The sequence below is a fragment of the Pyrgilauda ruficollis genome, unplaced genomic scaffold (assembly GCF_017590135.1).
Source record: "Pyrgilauda ruficollis isolate IOZ18807 unplaced genomic scaffold, ASM1759013v1 scaffold35, whole genome shotgun sequence".
NCBI classification, from domain to species: domain Eukaryota; kingdom Metazoa; phylum Chordata; class Aves; order Passeriformes; family Passeridae; genus Pyrgilauda; species Pyrgilauda ruficollis.
In genome coordinates, this window is record NW_024524934.1 from 7,139,821 (window position 1) to 7,163,336 (window position 23,516).

A 23,516-nucleotide genomic window follows, 5' to 3' on the forward strand; every position below is an offset into this window, starting at 1 on the left:
CTGGCGGTGCCCGCCCGTAGCGCAGCCGGGCCCCGGCGGCGGCGCCGTGTGGGGAAGGGACGGCGGGAGCGGCGGCGGGAGCCGGCGGCGCCGCGGGGAGCGGGGTGAGCCCCTGGGGATGGGGCGTCCTGAGAGCGCGGGGAGCTCGGGCACCGGGGGTGGGGAGGGGTCTGCAGCGACATTCCGTGCAGAGCAGCTGAGGGAGCTGGCGCTGTTTAGCCTGGAGAAAACGAGGCTCGGGGAGCACCTGGTCCAGGTCGACTCGAAACGGGGGCGTAGCAAAGTGCAGGTCGGCCTCTTCGCCGAGACAGCCAGCGACAGGATAGGACGTAGCCTCGAGCTGTGCTAGGAGAGGTTTAGGTTGGACATTAGGAAGAATTTCTTCACAGAAGAGGCGGCTGCACTATGGACTGGGCTGCCCAGTCACCGTCCCTAGGGTGTTTAAGGACGTGGCGCTCAGTGCCATGGTCTGGTCACAGCGTGGTGTTCGGCCAAAGGTTGGACTCGATGATCGCAAAGGTCTTTTCCAACCTAAGTGATTTTATATCCTGCCTCTTGGCAGTTCAGCTCATGCCCCACCTCACGTTCATTCTGTCAGGCTTGTTTATACATTACACATCCCAGTGGAAACAATGTGCTGTCTTAGATTGGCTTTCAGTGTTGAAAGTATTTTCTGCAAAAGCAGTAAATAGCAAATTGTGAGTGGTTACTTTTTTCTTAAATGGCAAGTGATGAAAGTTCACTTCTTTCGCAAAGAAGGGACAGAGTGTGTGGATTTAGCCCTCCAGCTTTGAAGTGCTCACAGGTTCCACCTGCTGAGGTGATTCCGGTAAAGGAGCAGATGCAGGACCCTGTCAGCTGGAGGGATTTTTTCCAGAACATTGTATTCCTGGAGAGCTCTTGTAAGGGGAGCAGTAGCATAGTGTCCTGTTTTCCAGCTCTTGCGCATAGCACTTATTGATCAGATGTCTTTTCACTTTTGAGCAGGCTTTGGTAATCTCAACACAAACTATTTTGTCATGAGTGAAAAGTGTTCTAGGTAGTAAGGAAACTCCTGGAAAGCAAACATGTTGATAAAATATTCTTTCTTAAGAAATAACTTTTTTTTTTTTTTTTCCACAGATGTAAGCATCTCTGTGTCATCTTTACAAAGCAAAGAGAATATTTCCTTACTGGGAAATAGGAGGCTTTATTTTGACACTCATGCACTGGTATGCCTCTTGGAAGAAAAAGGTAATTTGTTTGAAAAAAGTAGCTATTTTAAATGGCTTTTTTGAGTGTTTTTTTAGTTTACAAAGTTTGTTACTTTTCCTTGACATACAGTGTTACGCCTTGATTTTTATGGATTTTTGTGTGCTTATCGATATACCAGGTAGGGACATACAGGGTTTTCTTTGGCTCCAGAAAGGAAACAGTGAGCTTATTTGGAAACAGTGAGCTTTGTTTGGAATAATTTTTGCCATATTGGTAGTTTAAAATGCTAAGAAAAAATGGAATTTTAAGAACTGAGAGGAAAGAACCCCAGAGCCTTCAAGGCAGTCGTTTAAAATGTATTAATTGGATTCCTTCATGTTTGGTATATTACACCTTGAATATGCACCAGTGTGTTACAATTGGATGGAATATGGACTACTTTGTACAGTGCAGCTTTTAGGATAGAGAATACTCTAAAAATAGTATTATGCTAAAATATAGCTAAGGGATTAGATTATTTTGAATTCAATACTGAGGTGGGAGAGGTATCCTAAGGTGAAGCTCAGTACAGCTGGTGACTTGTAACAGCTCTCCATTCCTAAAATGGAGAGGTCATAGTCCCCTTCCTCTGCCAGGTGGTTTCTTTTCCATGGGCCAGGAACTTCTCAGGAAATTCTCCAGCTCTTTTTCTTGTTTGGTATTCTGAGACACTACTTTAATGAGTTGCTGGATCAGTTGAGTGAGCACAGGTCAGAGTGTCAGGAGGAGGGATACAGGGAGAGGGAACCTTTTAGGGGTAGTAAACCTTTTATATCAGCTCAGCTACTGAAAGTGACTTGCTCTCAGCTGTGCTTGCTGATGCTGAACTGCTGGTGAGTTTGAAATAATCACACTTTTGCAAGTGTTTCTTTTCATGATGATTAACTCTTGTTCGTGACATTTTTACTCCTACATTTTGAGGGTGGAAAAGATGAAGGTATTTTTAGGGACAGTGTTTTAGTATAGTTTCCAATATATTCAGTTCAAAAACTTTCTGATAGGCACTCAGAAGCTGGTAGACCTAAAATCAGGACAGTTGGCTGTGGGTTTAGTTGTTGAGTTTTGTATATATTCAGCGGCACTGAAGTTTCATAGTGTAATGAAGTATCTGCTTTTCAGAGCCAGAATTCTTGCTTGCTCATGGAAGTAACTACATGTGAGAGATGACATTCCACAGTAACTGGAGAACTCCCTCTTTATCATGTTGATAGTATAATAGTGCTGTACTATGGAAGCAGTCATCCTATGTCGCAGACATAGTTTTGGAGTGGGGAAACTTGCAGGTGCTGACTGTGTTCTTTTGTTAGTGCTGGATCAAGAGTTCTGTGTTTCATTATCTTTCGTAACTGACATTTGTTGTAATTTGGTGCTGATTATCAGCAAGTGGCATTTCTGTAAACTGTCCAGCTCTGGATCTCTCTCTGAATGTCACTCTTTGTTTCGCTTAGGGTTCACCACTCAGCAGTCGGAGGTCATTGTATCTGCATTAGTGAAAATCATGAACACCAACCTGGATATGATTTACAAGGACATGGTCACCAAAGTACAGCAGGTTAGATCAGAGGCAGTGGTGGGGTTAAAGTGGATTAAAGCCTTGTATGCCTGCTAATGAAATATGTGTTGCTATTTATTGCTGTTATACACTGCATTTTAAAAGTTTGAAGGTGAAGAGCAGACATTCTTCTATATCTGTTGACTGATTCATTTTGTCTTGAGTTTATCAGATAGTTACCAAAGTGTTGTGATGAACCTTGAGATTTTAGTACTGGGGGTTGGTGTTCAGACCACAAGTAGTTTTTTAGTTTCAACCTTAAGACAGTAACATGACACAGAGTTACTGAGAACACTTAGACAGTCATAAGAGGTATTCAATGCATGGATTTGAATTTCTACATTTCTTTTGTAGACTTGTAACAAGGAAGTACAGATCCCCTCAGTTATTTACCATCCTGTTATATGGTACTTGTTTGTTTATCTCTGTCTCTCAGTGACATTTATGTTGTATTAGAGTACAACCTCCTGGGGCTGCTCTGTGAGCCTGGGGTTCGCAGCCCCAGGTCACCTTCCGAGCACAAGCTGCAACTTGTTTCATAGTAACCAGGCTGCTGTCTTGAGACAGGAGAAAACAACAGCTGCTGTCTCTGTAGTGTAACAGTCTTGGCAGAAGGGTGTCTCATTTAAAAGTGGAATATTGCAAAAGTGGATTTCGTGGCACTTTCCATCTAGGGAGGTTTCAAGCCAATCTTCCTAGCTTTTAGATTGTAGGCAAACCTACAGTCCTCCTCTTGTGCTGAATTTGTTCCGCAGTCACTCAGGGAATGCTATGTTAAAGGGTCCTTTTCTCCCATGGTTAGTTGTATTTTATACCAAGCAGTCTCAGCCTCCTTCTGTGCTTGTCTTTTTTGAATGAAAGTTGTTTTGTGTTGAATTTAGTGCTGCTACTGATGGTAGATGTGTTCTGAGACTGTTAGATTTGACCCTCAAGTGACTTTCTGCCATTAAGATGCAATGTGTAGGTTTGTATGACAGCTCAGGAAGCGTGTGTGCCATCAGCACTGAGCCACATGGTAAATTTGTACTTCCCTATAGTCTTTGATTGCACAAGGTCTTCTGCAGAAAGAGAACGAAAAACTGGAAGAAATATTTGGAATGTTGTGGATGAGCTATTATCAAAGTATTACCTTGGTTAGATAAAACCTTAGGGAAAAACAGATTTACATGTGTGTGTATGTATAGGCATGAAGAAAAGAAAGAATATGGAAGATTCTGGTCTCTGTTTGCTGAGTCCACTGAGGAGAAGAGAGAACAAGAACAATCTGGAGACACTGAGGAGTAAGAAAAGAGGTGTCCATGCAGTGCTCTTTCTGTAGGCTTTTTGTAATGTGTCCAGAACACTGACCCGTTTTTTTCAGTCTTTTGGTCAGGTAGCCTGGAGAGGCATCTTTGGTACTACTTAGAATTAAATGCTGCAAGGTAGAATTGCATTTTGTGACAAAACTCAAGTTAGAGTGCCGTGTCAGATTTGTAAGGGTCTTAGTCCAGAAGCAAAAGCAAGGGACTACTTATTAGAGGAAGATCTTCAGTAGAGAAGACAGTTCTTATATGTATGTGTGGGTAGTGTAGGATCTAGAACAATGTCTACAGACTTTTGCATCCTTGAAAGTTGCAGCGAATTCTTGTTTGTCTTCTGTCAGTTCAGTGTAATGGACTGAGAAGAGCAATTCAAAGCATCAGTGCGTGATTCTGAGCAGAGGCAGAGACTTCCTTGCAGGGAGAGGCAAAAAAGGAGGTAATTACAGGAGAGTATGGTTGCACTGAGGAATTTTGGTCTGAAGGCCAGCTTTCCTCATTTGGCTCAGAGACAGCTTTCCCTAATGCCTTTGCTAGCTTAAGAATTTGATGACTTGGAAGCAAATGTTTCCTAGGCTAATAATTGAATTATTCTGCTCTGTGTTAGCACTGCCAATTTTGTCAGACATTACCAACATTTGAGCCTAACTTGCTTATTTTGTCACTGTCACTCTGTCTTGCTTTCTGAAACTTGGATAATCAACCTAAAATTGCTGAATTAAAAATTTCAGGGTACCAAAATAGTCTTTCATATTTGTAGGCGCAGATGAGGAAAAGTATTATAGTTGTGATATGTTCTGAGGTTCTTATTCCTTCTGTTAAAGGAAATTGCACTTCAGCAAGTTATGTCCCATATTGCTGGTGTGAAAAAGGACATGATTATTTTGGAAAAAAGTGAATTTTCAGCACTTCGTTCAGAAAATGAGGTAAGTTACTGTCTTGGAACATTCTACTCTAGAACTTGTTGCTTGTTGTTTTTATAATAATGATGTAGAAAAGCATCTTGTACCAAAGGGGATAACTGGGGCTGGGATGGTTTGGCACCTTCAGCAAGTCTGCAGATGATCCAAAGCTGGGAGCAGCTGATGCACCCGGCAGTTGTGCTGCCATTCATGGGGACATCAACAAGCTGGGAAAATGGGATTACAGGAGTCACATGAAGTTGAACAAATGGAAGTGCCCAGTCATGCCCCTGGGGAATACCCTCAGGCACCTGGACAGGCTGAGAGTGACCAAATGGAAAGCAGCTTGGCAGGGAAGACCTGGTGGACATGAGGTGGACCATGAGCCAGTGATGAGCCCTTATGGCAAAAGCAGCCAGCGGCCTCCTGAGCTGTGTCAGGATGGCTGCCAGTGGGACACTGCTGATTTCTGCCTTGTGCTGTTGTTTGGAAGGGCACAGTACTGAGTAAACACGCATGTGTATTCATCTGTACACGTACTGAGGACATGGAATCGTGCTTGGCTTGCCTGCCTTTTCATATTATGGATTATAGTCACTGTTACTCATCATACAAATTCTGTAGATTTCTAGATAGTGTGGTTTTATATGCAGTAATAAAGTCTAAAATTTTTTTTGTACTCTCACAGAAAATAAAACTTGAGCTCCAACAGATAAAGAAGCAAGTCACGGTAAGACACCATACCAATATAATTAAAAATTAACACCTGTCTAAGTAGCTGGGAAAAATAAAAAGTGCTACTTTCAGAATTTCATTTTCTAAGCTGTGTTTAATTGTTTTGATATGTGTGATACTGAAATTGCTGTTGACAGTACACTGTGGTCTGCAGCAATTGCACTTTCATGCATACCTCATTTATGGGGACAGGAAACTGACTAGTACAAGAGGCAAACCAAAATATAACTGAATATATTTTTATGTCCTTAATTCAGATTCAGAAAGTGGCTGCCATGTCACGATTAAGTTCTGCATTTAGGGTGCCTGTACATTAAAGATGCAGCATACATTTAAAATCACATTACTTACTAATTGTGGGGGTTTGATTGTTTGGTTTGGTGTTGTTTTTGTTTCTTTTTTTCTCGGAAGACTTTCCTGTTACCTGTCCAGAATTTTAATGGCTTTTTAAGGCCACCAATTTTGGGACCATTATGTTTGGTCCCATTTGTTTGGGAGCAAATGACCATTGCAAGAAAACGGACTGTGTAGAAAGTTTACTCTGTTTTAAAATACATTTGGCATCTAATTTTTGAATTGTAACCTATTTTATGGTTTTAGTTGCATATAAATGAGTTCATGTAATCCACTAGTAGAGGATCAAGGATCTGAGTCATCTTTTCTTAAAAGCTAGATGTCTTTATATTTTACTTGTAACTGTAAATTCAGTTCTCACAAGGGCATGTTACTATATGCTTGCTCGTAAAAAAAGACACAATTTTTCAAGGAAAATTTTTATTTTTTGATTTATTAAACTGTAATGTATTCTGTTGAAATGACAGCTAATGATAAATCAATTAAAGTTCAAAATTCAAACACAGAAATTGAGTCTCATTATTGTTAATGCTAACCTAATGAGTTGGCATTGGCCTACTTGAGAAATGCTTACTTAGTTCTAACAGTAGAGTCTCCCAGAACATCAGCAATCTTTTGTTTCTCCCACATATTCATCTGATCAGCAGTTTGCCACATGACAAACTGTCAGCTGGCTGGAATTCCTGCCAGGAGGTTGCATTAAAATGGCAGCTGCCACCAGGAAAAGCAGGACTCACAGCTATTGATAAAGTCAAATGCAAGTGTACAACTTAGTAGTAGTTATAAAAAGTTAGGTGTTTAAAAATGCAGTAAATGTTTCCTGACTTTTCAAATGTCTATAGCTTTTTCTGAAAATCCCAGATGTAGTCTTTAGAAACAGATTTTCTTTTACACTGGAAAGTGAGAAACTGCTTTGAACATTATTTTGAGCATCAAGATTGCTTCATGGAAGAAATCCACCTTACAGGTGTAGCCAGACATGGGTTTCTAGATATCAGAGAGAGTTACAGGATGTATGAAACATTCCCTACATTTACAGAAGGGTGTGCTCTCAGTTAAGTGCTGTTTTCAGAGTTAAAAGTAGTTTTAGTTTTTGATTTTGAGATCCAGTTCATATTACAGAACATCATACTTCCCCGGTGAAGAATATAAATACTTCTGAAAATTATCTACATTAATTGGGGAGAAGCTCATATTCATGAGATATAAAAATAAAAAGTATTTGCTTATGATAAAACAGAAAATCTTGCTTGCTGCTTTATCAATTTTTCCCATTAGGATGAAATTACCAAAGTTCGTGCAGATAACAAGTTAAACTTAAACCTGGAGAAGAGCAGAGTAAAAGAACTGGTAAGTTTTGGTTACTTCTAGAAACATCTCAACACTGAGTAATCTCCAAATTTGGGTAAGAGCATCTTGCCCAAAGAGCATTTTCCTACTAACCTATAGTATCACTCAGCTTCAAGATGGTATTAATCCCAGTTACTCATCCTTGTGCTGGTATGTGCAAGGTGCCATGTTTGGGTCTGTATGTCTTACCTGTTTTGATCTTGTTCTAATATCAGGATTAAGACATTACAATTAAATATACTAGATATTTAGTCTTATAGCTGCCTAGAGGGTTTTGTATTTTATATCTCTTTCTCTATTTACACACTTACTATTGCTTACATTTTGTTAAATCATCATTGGAGATGTTTAATTTCATGTATCTAGTTTGTGAAAAAATACCTATTGTGGAACTAGTTGTAAATTATTATTTTTTTAATTGTAAGTTATCCTGGTTCATATTGCTTTTGAGCTTTGAAATACCTGGTAGATCTGAATAGATGTAATCTAAAATTAGCATAATGTAGATGTAAAATTAGAAGATTAACGAGCTCTTACATTATGCACAGAACTCTAGAGTTCTGTTCTCATTGATGCTTTTTTTCAGTAGCTTTTAGGATCTTAATGAAACGGCATCTCCTAAATTGAAGGATCTTCTAATGACTTTTTCTAAATTATTATTATTTCTTTCTCAGTCCTTTTTCCTAGGTGTGTTATAAAGACAAGTTTATCTAAGTTATAATACTTATCTTCAATCCAGGCAATAAGAACTGTTCAAGCAGATATCATTTATCTTCTGTGTGTGCCCCTAGAAATAGTGAGTGATTAGTTTAGGTAGCAGCTGTGTTGGTGACTCAGTATAATGACTAACAGTCTGTTAGCCCATTGTAGATGCTTGAATAAGGTACAATTTGAGCAGGTAGACTTCTTGTTTAAAGGTTAATACTTCGTGCTAATGTTTTTAAAAAACATCGTATGAAATGTAGTCATTGTGTATATAATAAGCTTTGCAACAATTTGGGCTTACAAAACTTCTATGAAACACTGCAGCAGTGATAAATTAGGCAGCAGTGTTTTCTGGTATATTAATGTAGGATCATGAAATCTGGACTTTGGTCTTTTGTGTAGAACACAAATTTTGCCTCCCAGGCAAGGCAAACTGCATGTCAACTTTCTCTTTAAAAAGTTGACCAACTTGGTCGTATCTTGTGCAACTATAATTTCATAGTTTCTATGGAAACAGCTCTTTTTTTTTTCCTCCCCCCACCCCACCATTTAATTGCAATGTGTGAACAGAAGAGGGAAAAGGCAGCTGAATGGGGAGCAGGCTGTGGCACATATGCTGGGCTGGGGGGAAGATGTAATCCAGTATTTTCTATAGTAGGCACAGCATTATTGTTATATTTATTTGAATTGTAATGTGACTAAGGACTGAATATCCGGTTTCTGAGGAAAAAAACTAAGGATAATTGAAGGTTACCATGCATTCTTACTAAGTTACTTTTCAGAAGAGAAGTGTCCAAAGTTTTAATTGTTTTAAATTAAAGCAGTAAGTAAAATGTTCTTATCCTTCAGTTTGATGTGGAGTAAGTGCTGAAAGAGAATTTCCTAGTTTGCCTGCACTGATGTTGGCAGTGTTTAATGTTTCAAATTCTAAATGCTTTATCTTTATTTTTTTATAGTTCATTATTTTATAGTCTCTTCTACTTTATTTCTCAGAGAATCCTTAGAATTTGCACATTGCTTAGTGCAAATCTCTTTATGTTGTGAGTTGTGTCTTCCGGGTACAGATATGATTTAAAAACTTGAAGTACAGTACAAAAACTTGTATATATTCATGTGTTCATGCATCACAGTGTCTCTAAGCTTGCTGTTAAAAGCCTCAAGATGTATCTGACAAAGTTGAATTTTTCCTGCACTGTGAAAAACGTGGACTTAAGGGGAAATCTCCCTGTTGAATTTCAGAGTGGGAGGTTTAGACTTGTCCTTTCTTCTTTTTTTTTATCCACTGTGTTTATGTTGTTACAGACATGATGATGGCTTGCACTAAAAGGCCAATTTCACTGTCTTAAACCTAAGAGTCAAATCCTTGAGTCTGACCTAGAGAGTTCTAAACACAAAATAAAACTTAGAGAAACATCCAGAAAGCTTGTAGAATATAAATCATTCAGAAGATGTGTATTTGGCTAACTGTATCTATTTAAACACATGAACTCTTTCAGTCCATAAAATTATTTTAATTCTCATGGTTCTTTTGATAGTGATCCATTCCTCAATGTGAGGTCCAATTCCTGCATTTCTACTAAAACATAGGTTTTTTTAGATTATTTTATAAACATTGTGCCCTTTTGACACTTTCAAAAATGGGGATTTATATAAAATGTCTGAATTTCTTTTTTTATCCCTGTCTTCATTTTGCAGAATATAGTGACTCCATTAATTGTAAACATGCTGTTATTTGTCTTTATGTACTTTTCTACATTTGTAGCAGCCTGCTGTCTTTTAACTTCAGCTTGAGATCAGTCAAAAGTCCAGAGTTCTAGATCTTTAAGGAATGTTTTTCAGTCCTGAAGCATTTATGTATATTAATCTGATTTTAATGTTAAAATTAAATAAGCTTCCAGAGTGAAGGAAAAATAAGGTGACTTTCCACGTGGGAATGTCAATAGATCAGGTTATTGCTGTTTAACTCAGGATTCTGAGATGGGTGCCTGATGACCGTAGTACTCTTCAGTGGAAACTGGTGCTTTATCAGTTGTCTGTGAATCATTTAACTGCTCCAGTAGTGGGGCAGGAACCATTATAAGTGTCAAGGTAAATCAAGCCTGTTCATGAGTCAGAAAGGTAACCTGCTTTAAAGGTATGATTCCTTATTTTGGATTTAACTTTTCCTTGAACCCAAATAGCTGTAACTTAAAAATAAGCCACAGTTTCTGATGATCCACAAACAAAAGGCTTCATGTGTGATACAAATTTTCTGTTTTAACAAATATACCATGAAATGACAGGTCAGAACAATTCAAATTGTGAGTGCATATGGTGCTGGCTAAGCATTTTGTTGATAGCTGAGTTTGATGTGATTTAAAAGTGTTCTCCCCTTCCTGAAGGCAGCAGATGGTTCAGTCTTGATTGTGCTTGTATGCTCAGTGGATTAGTCAGCTGTTCCAGAGTTATTGTTCAGTCATAGGCCCTTGCTTTTCAGAAATGCAAATCTGCCAGCCTCTCTTCCAGCTGCTTACTAATATATACAGATTTTGTGGAAGATGAGTGTCTGAAGAACTTGTTTCACTTCACATTTTTGAAGTGTGCTTTTCAAAAGGACAGCAGGTACCCTACAGTGCTGTCTCCCAAGTGCTGTCAGACAATAATCTTGTCCAGATTATGTGTTTTGTGTAATCTGTAAAAAAGAAACATGCTTTTAAGTGGGGAAAAAAAAGTAAAAAAAAATTTTAAGGACAGTATCATGAGTAACATGTTTTTTTCCTCCTTCTAGTATTCACTTAATGAAAGAAAACTACTTGAAATGAGGACAGAAATAGTGGAATTGGTAAGAACTTAGTAGCTGATTATTACACAGCAAATCTTTTTGTACTTGTGTTATAGACTTTGTATCCTTTTTGGACTTGGTGATGTCCTTATGCACTTTAAGTGTCTACAGAACAAAAAGACCTTCATATATATTATTAGACTCCCTGCATGTATATATGAGCTGTTCAGTATTCACTTTGTTTTGAAACTTCATGCATGTAGTATTTTTTGTAGATTAAATGCCAGTAACAATGTGAAATTAACTCTTTCCCCCATATTTAGAGAGAAACTCACTGCTAGACTGATTTGCCTTCACTTTATAGGAGGTTTTTACCAAGCACTACTACTTCTCTCTGTTTCCTGAGTTATCCCTTGGAAGTCCTCTAGCAGTAAATCATTAACTGATGCACAATGTTTCACTAGTGCTGATTTGAAACTATCAGCAACTCAGCAGCTGTTGTTATTAGTTTACAAGTTGGATTTTTCAGTCTCTTCTGAGTAATAATTCTATCCCATATTTTTTTAGCAAAGTCCTGTCTTCTGTCATAATCAAATTCTGAATTTGTAGCTGCTTTTCTGGTAAAACTCATTGCAAGACAAAGACATGCTTTTCTACAACACAAGACCAATTCTCAGATTTTCTAATCATCCATAAACCTCTCTGCTCCAGTATGACTTTGTCACGAGAGGCTTTTAGGCTTCTCAGTAGCTCTTACAATTGAGCAGTGACTTTAGTCAGTGGGCTGAATGACAGATTGAAGTTAATGTTTATGCTGTTAGATTGAGATAAGAAGGCATCCAGTTCTGCTAGTTTCTAGATTACTTTTTAAGGAACATGTAATCACATAAATTTCCTGAGTTCACTAAATTATTCAGTTCCTTGGATACAATCAGCTAAGAAAGAACTTATTGTCTTTGAATAAGGTCTGTGTTAGCTCAGTTGGTTAGAGCATGATGCTAATAACGCCATGGTTGTGGACTCCATCCCTGTATAGGCCATTCACTGCAGAGTTGGACTTAAGATCCTTGTGAACCCCTTCCAACTCAGAATATTCTGTAACTTCTGTAAGAATGCAAGTTAACATGTATTTAAAGAGGAAGCAAAAATACAACTTGAAGGAATGGGTTAAATTTCTAAATAAACTAGGAAATGTTCAAATTGCATCATTTTGTTGCTTTGCTTTCTAGCACGCGCAACAAGACCGAGCTCTGACCCAAACAGACAGAAAAATAGACACAGAAGTTGCTGATCTGAAAACAATGCTCGAATCGCACAAGCTTGATAATATTAAATACTTAGCAGGTGAGGAATCTGGTGGTTGTCTCTGATGGTGAAACTGCCAAATATTGTTAAATGTTGGGCAAAATCTCAACTGGCTGTATTTATAAAGGCCCTTATTTTAAAAAAACAAACAAAAAAAACCCCCAAAAAAACCCAAACTTGAAATAGTCTTAGGCAAGATTAGCAGTCTTATTTCTGTACTTAACCCAGAAGAAGTTTCCTGTGATTCACAACTTTATTTTGCATGGGTTTTTTTCAGGTTTTTGTCCTTCTTTATACTGTTAATAATAATATGTGCGAGAAATCTAAAAGACTGCCTGTTAACAACAACCAAAAAGTTCTGTGCCTGACTTAATTTATGTAAGCAGTCTGCTGTATGTATTACTGGGATTTCTTCATCCATCTGATGGAGATCTCTGTGCAAAAAGGAACATTTCAGTTTTTCTGACTGTTCAAAGCCACATATTCTTTAAACTTCCATATTTACACAAGTGCTTGGAGAAAATACTATATATGTATGCCCATATTATTGTCCTAGGTAACTAACATTTTGACATTTTACTACTGAGTGTGCAGTGCTATTAAATGAGGTTTGCAGTAGAAGATTGTTCTGATTTAGATATTCTGAGTATTTTTTCACAGTGGGCTTTGTCAAAAGTACAGTCACATAAGCCTCATAGTACTGTATTTCAGACATATCGTTTAGAGACAACCAATAAAATGAAAAATAAAAGGTGCTTTATTAAAATGAGAGGAAATTCTTTTCCTTACCTTTCCTACTCAAAAACAAGTTGAACTCTAGATGGCAGAAAAAATAATTTAAAATCATTTGTATTGTGTTTGAAGGGCTCCCGTTGCAAACAAAGGCAAAAATATTTTGTGTGTGTGTCTTGAAATAAAAATTTTATTTTATTTCAGTAGAAGTATTAAAAATGTAAAACTGATAAGCCTTTTTAAAAATGGCTTTCATTCATTTGTTTGCTAAATACTTGACTGTGTTTTATTAATCCCATTATTTATTTCCTTGTTTTACATCTGTAACTTGCTATATTGACCTTTTTGGAATAGTAAGCAAGTAAGGATTTCTTTCAGCCTTTTGATAGTTTTCCAGCATTTTTTTTCTCTTCTTACTTGTCATTTTTGTATTCTTCCTACCTTGAAATGGTTTGTTGTAAATGAAAAAATCTCTCACATGGGGGTGGGGAAGTCATTGAACTTTTAGTATTGTAGTAAGATGTGTACATAGTTTTCTGAAGAGATGTTTGAGAGATACTGATTTCATGTCAATATTAATGCTATTTTCCTTCCATCTTTATTTTCTTTCAGGTTCAGTATTTACGTGCCTTACTGTAGCACTGGGATTTTATCGTTTATGGATATAACAAAACACAAATTTAAAAGGACTTCTTTGCCTGAGATTCTGAAAAGAAGTTTTTAATCTTTACCTGAATTTTTAACCAAATCTTGACTGTTTTATTTATTATTTTATAAAGCAGACTGTGTTGAGAACGTAACCAAAGATGTGCCTAAAAACAAACTGTGCACATACCATGCCAACATTGAACCTTACCTCTGATGGAAGCGCTTCTGCAGTTTCCCTCCGTTCTGAGCTGCACAACACCTGCTGCTGCCTTTGTGTAGGCAAAGACTGGCATTCCTGACAACGGAGTGGGTCTGCATGCTGTAGAGAAAATCAATGGAATTATGTTCCATTGCCTGCTTAGGCAGGTTGGCCAGACTCAGTTGCATGTGTTGGACTGAAGTATTTATTATTAGTGTAAAACTGAAGCTACGTGTTCTGTGGCTTGGAGGCACTCTTGTATAAGTGGAGTTTGTGCTAACTGAATCATGCTCACTTCCCTCCCTCTAACACTTGTTCTTACAGTTACTATGATCAAATATTTGTTTGGCTATTTTTGTAACATAGCTATCAGCTTTTTTTCCACATGGCTGCCCAATCAGTTGTGTTCATGAACGAGTCCTGTGTAAAGATAGCAGTGTTTGCTGCTAATTTTGTTTGTAAGGTATTTGTAGAGATTTTTGTGACTAACTTACCTTTGGTAGACATAAGTATCTGATACTCATTCCATATGCTAATTGCTTACCTTACCACTGTAACTGGAAGTTGGAAATGCAGTAACATACATTGGTTGTGTTAATTCATCATTAGGTGATACAAAGTGTCTCAGGTGCTGCCTTCTTGATGAAAGGGAATTGATGCTTCTAGAAAAGAAAGAGATTTTGAATTGTGGTTATGAAGCAGGCTCTTAGGCAAGAGAACTGCAGTAGCAACAGTCTTCTGAGGGTTTTACTGTTTCATTTCTTAAAAAATCATGTTGATTCTTCAAATGTGGAACTCTGATAGTGATGATAATAATTGAAGCAGCAGTGGACACCTGTAAAGATGTCAAACCCACATAAATCAGGAAGTGTCACTGAAAGCAGTGAAGAAAGATGTCCAGTGTATCCAGGTATCTGTCATTCTTCCACTGATGAAATGACTGTTTTAGTAGCAGAGCTGCCATCTGTGTTCCTTCACTTAAGGGAAATTTCCCTTTCCTGCTTGCTCTTAGGAGGGGAGCTTAATTTATGCACTGGTGATAAATGCTGTTAGAGCACAATAATGGCTTTTCTTAATGAAAGTAAAGCTTTTTGGCTACTTTGTGCCTGTACTGTAATAACCAATTCTCATTTTTGTGGTTGGAAGTGCCAACTTTGATCATGTGCAAAATCAGAGGAAGAGATGGATGCCTGTAACAATACTATACTGGCCTGAAATAAAGAACTTTGAATATTTCATAGAATATGATGTGTTTTCATTATAAAAGCAACTTTTTTATTTGAAAAGTTATTTTTTATACTAAGCTACAGGATTTGACACCTTCTCAAATTAGACAAGCAATAATCCAGTTTTTAGAATGACTTTGCTGTTGGTCTTATCTTCCCAAGGCAGATGGTTCTATATATGTCCATGGAATCAGTACATGTTGGCCTGCAGGCTTGTGCATCTGACAAATAGTTGCTAAAATAAGTGTTTAAGACTAATTTTAAACATAGGGTCTATCCTGCTAAAAACAGATACTGTGCAAATAAATTTCTATTTAGGGCAGGTGGAAGGAGGAAGTGAAATATAGAGTACCAGCATCTTGGAATTACCAAAGTGTCTGCAAACCAGCACTTCTTGGTGTTTAAGCAAGGAATAAAGTCAATGTGTCATTCAGGAAAAATACACTATAAATAGAACATAATTATTATCTCCTAGTCCATAAAGTCTTCAAGGGTTGTGTAAAAGCTTTTTATTCCCAGTCTGTGTGCATATACACAAAATCTTCTCTCATTTACTCCTCTTAGCAGTGTGTCATCATATATACCACGTGTATTTATTGGCTTTCCAGAAATTTAGAAAATCCCTCCATATATTTCCAAACACAAATCTGACAAAGAGATTTAAACTCAAGGAACAAGCATTTTGGTACAGGCAAGAATCTGTTACAGAATCACAGAATGGTTTGGGTTGGTCATCTAGTTCCACCTTAAAGGTCATCTAGTTCCACCTCCCCTGCTGTCGATGGGGACACCTTTCATAGCCCAGGTTGCTCAAAGCCCCATCCAGCCTGGCCTTGGAAACTGCCAGGGATGGGGCATCCACAGCTTCTCGGGGCAAACTGTGCCAGTGCCCCACCACCCTCACAGTACAGAGCACTTTACTAATACCTCATCTGAACTGGCACTCTGAGTTTAAAGCCATCACCCTTTGTCCTGTAACTACATGCCTTTGTACTAAGTCCCTCTCCAGCTTTCATGTCGCCTCTCCTCAAGTACTGGACAGTCCCATAAGGTCTCTCCAGAGCCTTCTCTTCTGCAGGCTGAACAGCCCCATCTCTCATCCTTTCATAGGAGAGGTGCTTCAGCCCTCTGAACATCTTCCTGGCCTCTGGACTTGCTTGAGCAGGCCTATGTCCATCTTATTTTGGGACCCCAGAGGTGGATGCAGCACTCCAGGTTTGGTCTCACCAAAGCAGAGTGGCAGAATCACCTCCCTTGCCCTGCTGGCCATGCTGCTTTTGATACAGCCAGTATACAATTGGCTTTCTGGGCTGCAAATGCACAGCTCTTAAATATTGAGAGTCATATGATCACTGAAGTCATAAATAAAAGCTCTAAGTTGGCAATTCTCCAAATTTGTTTCTGTAAGACTGTATAATGTTGTATGTTGTGTCTGATTGGAATCATGAGCAATTCTAAATGTATGGAGATACTTTTCTGCTTTTATTTTTGATTTTCAGAGCTCTGTCAAAAGATAAAAGTGAAAAATAAATGTGATTGTTTTACCAAAGAATCACTTTAGCTGTGAAAACCTGCAGTAGATCCCCAGTGATTCAGAAATCACAGAATATATGCAGTTGGAAGGGACCCACAAGGATCATCAAGTCCAACTCTTAGGTGAATAGCCTGGATGGGGATCAAACCCACAACCCTGGCATTATTAGCACCGTGCTCTGACCAACTGATCTAATCTCATGTATCTGTTCATTTCCTGCCTGGCATAAAAGGAAATAAAAAAGAATAAAAGAAAGAAGAATCCAGAAATGTTAGATCTCTCGTGTTCTCTCTCTAAGTCAATATGCAACGTGAAGCTGAAATCCAGCCCTAATTTGCTTTCAAGTAAAGTCCATTACTATTGTGAGCATGTAAGAGTAAGGGTCTGTCTATACAAACACTAGTTGTGAGTTTTTCCTGTGAATTTCCCCACTTACATAGCAAGGACAGGATGTTCTTTAAGAATTTTCTCTGGAGAAGAAATTGAGAATCATTCTATTTGCTGGAAAGCCTAAGTTGCACCAAAACTTCTTCATGTTTTGCTGAACAAATTGAAATCCAGAGTTCTTACAAAACTATTTACTTGTTCTATGTTACTGGGAGTATCCTGAGTTTGTCTATTTTGCTTTCCTTCTTGTTTTTAGTAAAAGTCCGCAAGGGTGCAGTCTCCCTTTCACTGGTATGTATTAGGCAAATTGTTGGCTACAAGTATTTTTTTACTAATAAATCCCATGCAGTCTAGCCCCTTCTCTATTGGAAGTGTTGCTTGCATCATTCATTTCCCAGAATGTTGTAGAGTTGTACTTAAAACCACAGGTTGACAAATGGAAACAATATTTTTAATGTAGATACGAAATCTGCTTCAATTTTACTAACCACAAATGTTTTGGTTTACTAGAATAACACTTCTCCTAGTTGTGAATTTTCACTTAAATGACCTTTCCAAAAATGGTGAAATCCTTTTTCCAAGCAGCTATTAACAGTACCTTCAAGATGTATTGAGTCATACTGCTTTAGTGGACTTTTCTCTTCTTACTCTTGCTACCATCTGCAGACCTCGCACAGGAAAACTGGTGAAGTTTTTCATGTGGTTTGGGATTTTGGGGTTTTTTAAATCTGCAAAGTTAGGTAAATTCATGTAACTAGTTCTCTTGAACTACTGCAAGATGTGAACAAGACTTAGTTTTGCATCTCCCCATTGAGTTTGCAGGAATCAGGCAAACTGCCTTTATTATGATTTCTAAAAATTATCAGAACTCTGCAAGACGGTTTACTGTTTTACAAAACTTCAATTTGAAGTCTCTTTTCAAGAAATAAGTACACAGTAAAATTAATTTTTAATGTTTTAATATATTTGAAAATTATTTATTAGTTTCAAATAGGAATGTTTTCTTTTAAATTGTTTTTCCTCTATTTATATACATCTTGAATTTAAAGGGGTATTTGTGTTGAGGTTTTTGTTGTTGGGGGTTGGTTTTTTTTTATTTTAGAATAAAGATTTCTGTATAAGCAATACATTTCCTTTAGTCTCTAAATAGAAAGTTCATTTGCAATCAAATATGTGCCTGGGGTTTTGGGGGTCACTTTAAACAGAAACAAACGCATACTCCCTTGGAGATAGATGGCCTGCTGTGTCTTTGTTAGGAAAGCTTCCTTTGGCTTAAAATGTATTTTTTACCCTATTGCTAAAATTTTAAAGCTGTAGTGTCGATTCTTTATTTTAGGTTTATATTCTATGTCAGAGCAGTCACCCCTGATCCTCAACATGCAGTGCGGTAACTACATGGAGATCATAGAGGAAGATAGCCAGTGTTTGCGTAGTGTTCCTTTGAAGTCTGCCCATTCCAAGAGAGAATATTCTGGTTTTCTTGGGAGGGTGCCTAGCTGGTATCAAAAACAAAATACTGGAAATGAGTAACAAAATATTGCAGCAAATATCAACCTTGGGCCAATGTTTACCCCCATAGTGAGGCATGTCAGTGTGGTGTAATATTTCAAATACCCCATGTCCCTGTCAAACTCTTGGAAGTTCATTAGGTTCCCTGGTGTATTCTGAAGTTATATCAGCTTGATTCGAGTCATGAGTAATACTACTCATGAACAGTCTCTTCTTGTTGGATGAGTAAGAATGTAGTGAGGGGAAAAAAGAAGGGTGGTGTGTTGTTTTGGTTGTGGTTTGTTTTTTTTTCCCTGCAGGGAAGTGGCACATGTTCTGTGAGAACTTTAAACAGAGCTGTGTGGTACATGAATATAACAGTGGCATATTTATAGCAAGCAACTGAGTTTGCTCAAATCCAGCTTGTACACAGGGCTCCAGGGCTTGCATCAGAACCAACAGAGACAGTAATAGTTGTCTTGGCGGGGGTCAGGAATGGAAGCAGGAAGGTTTCTCAGCATGAAGGGAAAACTCAGCATTTATACTGCTTGCACTTTAATCTCCAGCATGCTTTGGTCTTTCTCCATTGTTAGAAACCCTGTACTCCTCTTGTACAGGACTTTTGGGAACACATGTTACATCATGAATGGGCAGCTATTAAATGTGCCACTGTTAATTGTGATTTTGTCCAGAATAATGGGTCACTCCAAGTCATTCTCCTCTCTTTACCCAGGATCTGTTTTCTTGTGGCAAAAGTATACTATGTTTTGTACACTCACAAAGCTCTCAAAGTGATGCAAGAAATGAATAAATACAAAGGCCACTTCAGAAGCTCATTTGAAGGGCTACTTACCACAACCAGACCCAGATAGTGGCAGGAGATTTTTAAAATCTTTTATAACACAGCTTTAAAAGAAGTCCATTCCATTGCCTCACAATTTACATACAGAGTTCCCTTGTGTTCCTTGATGCCAGCTAAGCCAAGGACCTAGCATGAGCTACCAAGCTCTTCACAGAGCATTTGAGACCAAATAAAGTGAGAGTGCCTATTAAAAAAAATACCTCTGCTGGTGCTGAGAAGAGACTGAGCACAACTAGTGTAGGTTTTGCACGTCTATTTTACATTTTTGTTCAGTAGGTTTTTTGATGTGGTTAGTTACCTTGTCTCAGGTGTTACATTGCACCACCACTCAGAAGGACTGGGCTCTGAGAAGTTTTTTAAGAAGGGGCTCAAACTGTATGGAAATTGAGGGGGGGGAAAGTGCAAAATACGGCTCACACTTCCAAAAATCCATAGGAAAATTATCACAGGCATGTTAGCATTTTCATTCCCTCTAAAAAGGAACCATATTTAAAAACAAACTGAGTTGTTTTATTTCTTTAATCCTTCTAGCCACCTTCCAGTCTCTGCATTAGATACATTAGCATAGATACATTTCTCCTGTATGTGAATTGTTTCATTTTTAATAATCTGGTTTGGGCAAGCCCAAACTCCAGCTCTCGAAAAAAGCTATGTTGAGATTACTCTCTCTTTTTACTACAGTAAAAATGCATTCAAGACTTCAGCACATTTAAAAACGTATTGTCTGCTGAGCTGCTTAAGCAGTTAACGTGTCTTCTTTGCAACAGGGTCCCAGTTTGCCCTGAGGTATCAAACCACACCTGACAAGTTATAAATTTGGTGATTCATAAGGTGCAGCTAACTGGAGGGTTGGGAATGTCTGATAAACAGTGGTAGTCATGAACTAACAAAGCAAAAATATGCTCACTGTGAAAGGTAAATAAATGTTCTATAGAAACCTCATCTCCATTTACTTAGAAACCAGTTTTTTGAAAGGTATTTTATTTTTCTGCTGTTACCTAGCAGGAAAAAATTTTAAAAACCCCATAGCGCTGTACTTGGGCACTTGTCTCATTTTCCTTTGCAGTTCCTCTCTTCAAATTTTCAATATGTTATTTAATAAATTATTTTGGAAAATTTTTTGTAAGCTATTTATCATTTCAATATTGTTTTCAAGCTTTCTTGTCCCTGCCAGGCTATAGAGAAATTTGGAGGAGGCAGGGGTTGTTTTTCAGTGTGTTCTTAATGAGGGCTATAATGTATTTCTTAATAAAACAGTGTTCAATGCATTAAAATATGACCAAAGGCTCCCTTGCAAGCCTTTACTTGTTGACTGAAGTTAAAGGCTTATTTATATGGAGGTTTCATATTAGTCTTCTGATCGATGCTTGTTTAAGTTTTTGTACAAATTGTATTTCAAGTAGCAATTTAAATATTTTTGTACACTTTTAGTACATCACCACATGCAGCAAAACCACAAGACCCTGAGACACTCAAATATCTCTGAATGAAACAAGTCACTGGATCACATATAAACAGATACAAATATGGGGGGTGGGGGGAATTGCAAGGTGCTTGAAGTCTGTGTACTGTATAAATATCTAAGATACCAAATAGACAAGACAGTAGCAACAGTGAAAGAAAACATAAGCAAAGCCAGTCTCTTTGGTCCATTAATGAAGGTTAAGGCACGCAGCTCCTCTTTGCTCTTGGACAAAACCCAGCAATGGAGACAGGCAGCTGTTCAACAACTGCCCTTGCAGCAAGTGTAGCTGCCTATTCCTGTAACTGCTGGTAGCAGCGTGTTAACCCAGAAATTTCCTCACTGTAAAGGTGGTGAGGTACTGGAACAGGTTGCCCAGAGAAGTTGTGAATGCCCCATCCCTGGAAGTGCTCAAGGTTGGATGGGGCTCCGAGCAACCTGGTCTAGTGAAAGGTGTCCCTGCCCATGGCAGGGGTGTTGGCAACAGACAATCTTTAAGGTCCCTTCCAACTCAGCCATTCTCTGATTCTATTAAAGTGGAGCATTATTTTGTGTGCTTTTCTGTTGTCCTGGGATGAAGAACATTATTAGAAATAAGTGAAGTTTCATATAAACTGCATTAGACTTGGTGTGAAAATCATAACTTAAACATGATGGGGGTTGGCTGGTTTTTAGATCTTTTACCTATGTTGCTCTAGCATACTGTGTTTGGGTCCTAATTGCTAATGACCAAAGGCTGATTGTTCCTTGCTAATTACCCTTACTGAAGTAACAGCTGGGCTAAGTGATGTGGTGATAGATCTAAGACAATGAGCTGTAGCTATGCTGGTAAGATTTCTGTAGAGTGATTAGAGAGATAGCCTATAAAAGACCAAAACCAAGAAGAGTGAATTGCTTCTTGAAGCACTGCCTCAGGGGGAGGAATACTTGAAATATATACAGATAATGAAAGGGAAAAGCTCAAGAAAGGGTAACATTAAAGAAGGCCTGGGACCAATAGCGGGAGCAAGTTAGTTGCTAAGTTACGAGGCAATTTTGGACAGCAGCTGTGTAGGCAAGGATGGTTTAACAGGTCTGTGCCGAAGTCCCCATGTTCAGAGGTTACATGGAAACATTATGTCAGCAAGAAATCATCACACACAGAGTGCAGCCATTCTGCTGCTGGGAAAGATACCTGCACTGCCAGGAGAAAGACTGCCTTGCTTTCCACTCCACATAGGGCTGGGAGAGCTGGACAGTGCCACCCTTTATGCCTTGCTCAGTCCCATACTCAGATGAGTCCCTCAAATTCCAGCTCCTACTGGAGTAATTATACAGGGAAATCCAGCTTTTGGGAGCAGGAAGGTAGCTCCTGACTGCTTTTCATAGCACTTCTTACCAGGTTCTCAAGCACTTTGAACTTCTGCCCTCTCAGAAGAGATCCCAGCCTGACTGAGGAAAAGAAACAATGACGCTTGGCAGAATCTTTTCTGGCAATGGGGATGAAATAGGGCCATTGAATGACAAAAAGAGACTCTACCCTTTTGCTGGGATCTCAAGGGCTGAAGGGCTTTTGTCACAGAATGGATTCTAGCATTTCCAAAGACAAAATTCGGTGATGAGTCCCTAGCTAGCCAGAATAATAGACTCACTATATTTAAAACTTGTCCCAAGATACCTGTAAGTGGGTTGCTTTTTTTTTATTTGTGGTCTCTGCTAACACAGAGTTCAGATCGATGGAAGTGCTCATGAAATATGTAACCTGCACTTGTAATGGAGATTGATAAATACGGCTAAGTGCAGCTGTGTGTTTCAGAGACCTAGCTCCTTGCACTGGTGCTGTGGACTGCTATAGGCTGTTGCCAGAACCTTTATTTCATTCTTTTTGGTATGTGATAAATGTTAGTCAGCTAGACAGACTTATGAAGCCACATTTGATCTGTATGACAATTATGATTTTCTTTGAGCTCTTTCCCTAGTACATCCAATTTCATTTACTGAATTTTTTTCATTTAGTGGCTTGCTACCTCCACTCATTCAGGGAGCTGTTCAAACAATAAAAAAGGAGAGAATACTTGGAAATTTAAAAGGAAAATTGCACAAAAAGTATAGCTTTATCAAGAGTAAATTGTGCCAGAGTAAAGTGACAGCTTTCTTTGGTAATAACTGTATAACAGACTTTCTAGGAAAAAGAAACACTATGGATCTAATAGATCTTGACTACAGGTTCCACATAACCTAACTTGAAGGAGACACAAAGATAATGATGTTAAGAAGTTACCTCATGATGGGAAGGCAAAAAAGAGTTCTGTTCACTGCTATTCAAGAAAGACCAATTCAAACTGTAAGTGTTCTGAGGAAGAGCTACCAGGCTGTTCAGAATTATGATTCACTTACCCTAACAAATGAAAACTGAAGCCAAGCAGACTCTGGGAATGCTCTCACTGGTGCTATGTTAGTAGCAAACACAAGGAAAAGGAAAGAATTGTTTAAGGTGACAGGCATAGACTTGCCACAAGTACACTTAGGGTGGAAATTATAAAGATAGTCCTGACCATCAGAGAATTTAGGATTGGAATAGGAGTCCAGTAGAAGCAGCAAGAAGAGATGTGGTTGGAAAACTTGCATGAACCAGCACAGTCACATTATACTTTGTTGTGCTTATCTTAGCAAAGATAGGACTCCATAGGGAACTTACCTCTGCTGTAGGCTTATGTAAACACTGGAGGGAAATGCTTTTTGTTTTTTGGCTATCTGGAAACCTTTACCAGTGCTATAGTACAACATTATATCCACTGGTTCAA

The 23,516-nt window shown here is 38.4% G+C and overlaps 1 protein-coding gene across 1 annotated transcript in view; it reads left to right on the plus strand.

The window, feature by feature from the left end:
• Window positions 1-15,017, plus strand: part of MCUR1 (mitochondrial calcium uniporter regulator 1) — a 15,154-nt gene extending 137 nt beyond the window's left edge. Inside the window, 9 exon segments of the mRNA XM_041475412.1 lie at window positions 1-104; window positions 1,123-1,233; window positions 2,682-2,785; window positions 4,908-5,009; window positions 5,674-5,715; window positions 7,353-7,424; window positions 10,897-10,950; window positions 12,120-12,234; window positions 13,540-15,017. The exon segment at window positions 1-104 is cut by the window's left edge and continues 6 nt beyond it. Of these exon segments, the coding sequence (XP_041331346.1) occupies window positions 1-104; window positions 1,123-1,233; window positions 2,682-2,785; window positions 4,908-5,009; window positions 5,674-5,715; window positions 7,353-7,424; window positions 10,897-10,950; window positions 12,120-12,234; window positions 13,540-13,595 (760 nt within the window). The 3' untranslated portion in view covers window positions 13,596-15,017.
• The last annotated feature ends 8,499 nt before the right edge of the window (window positions 15,018-23,516 follow it).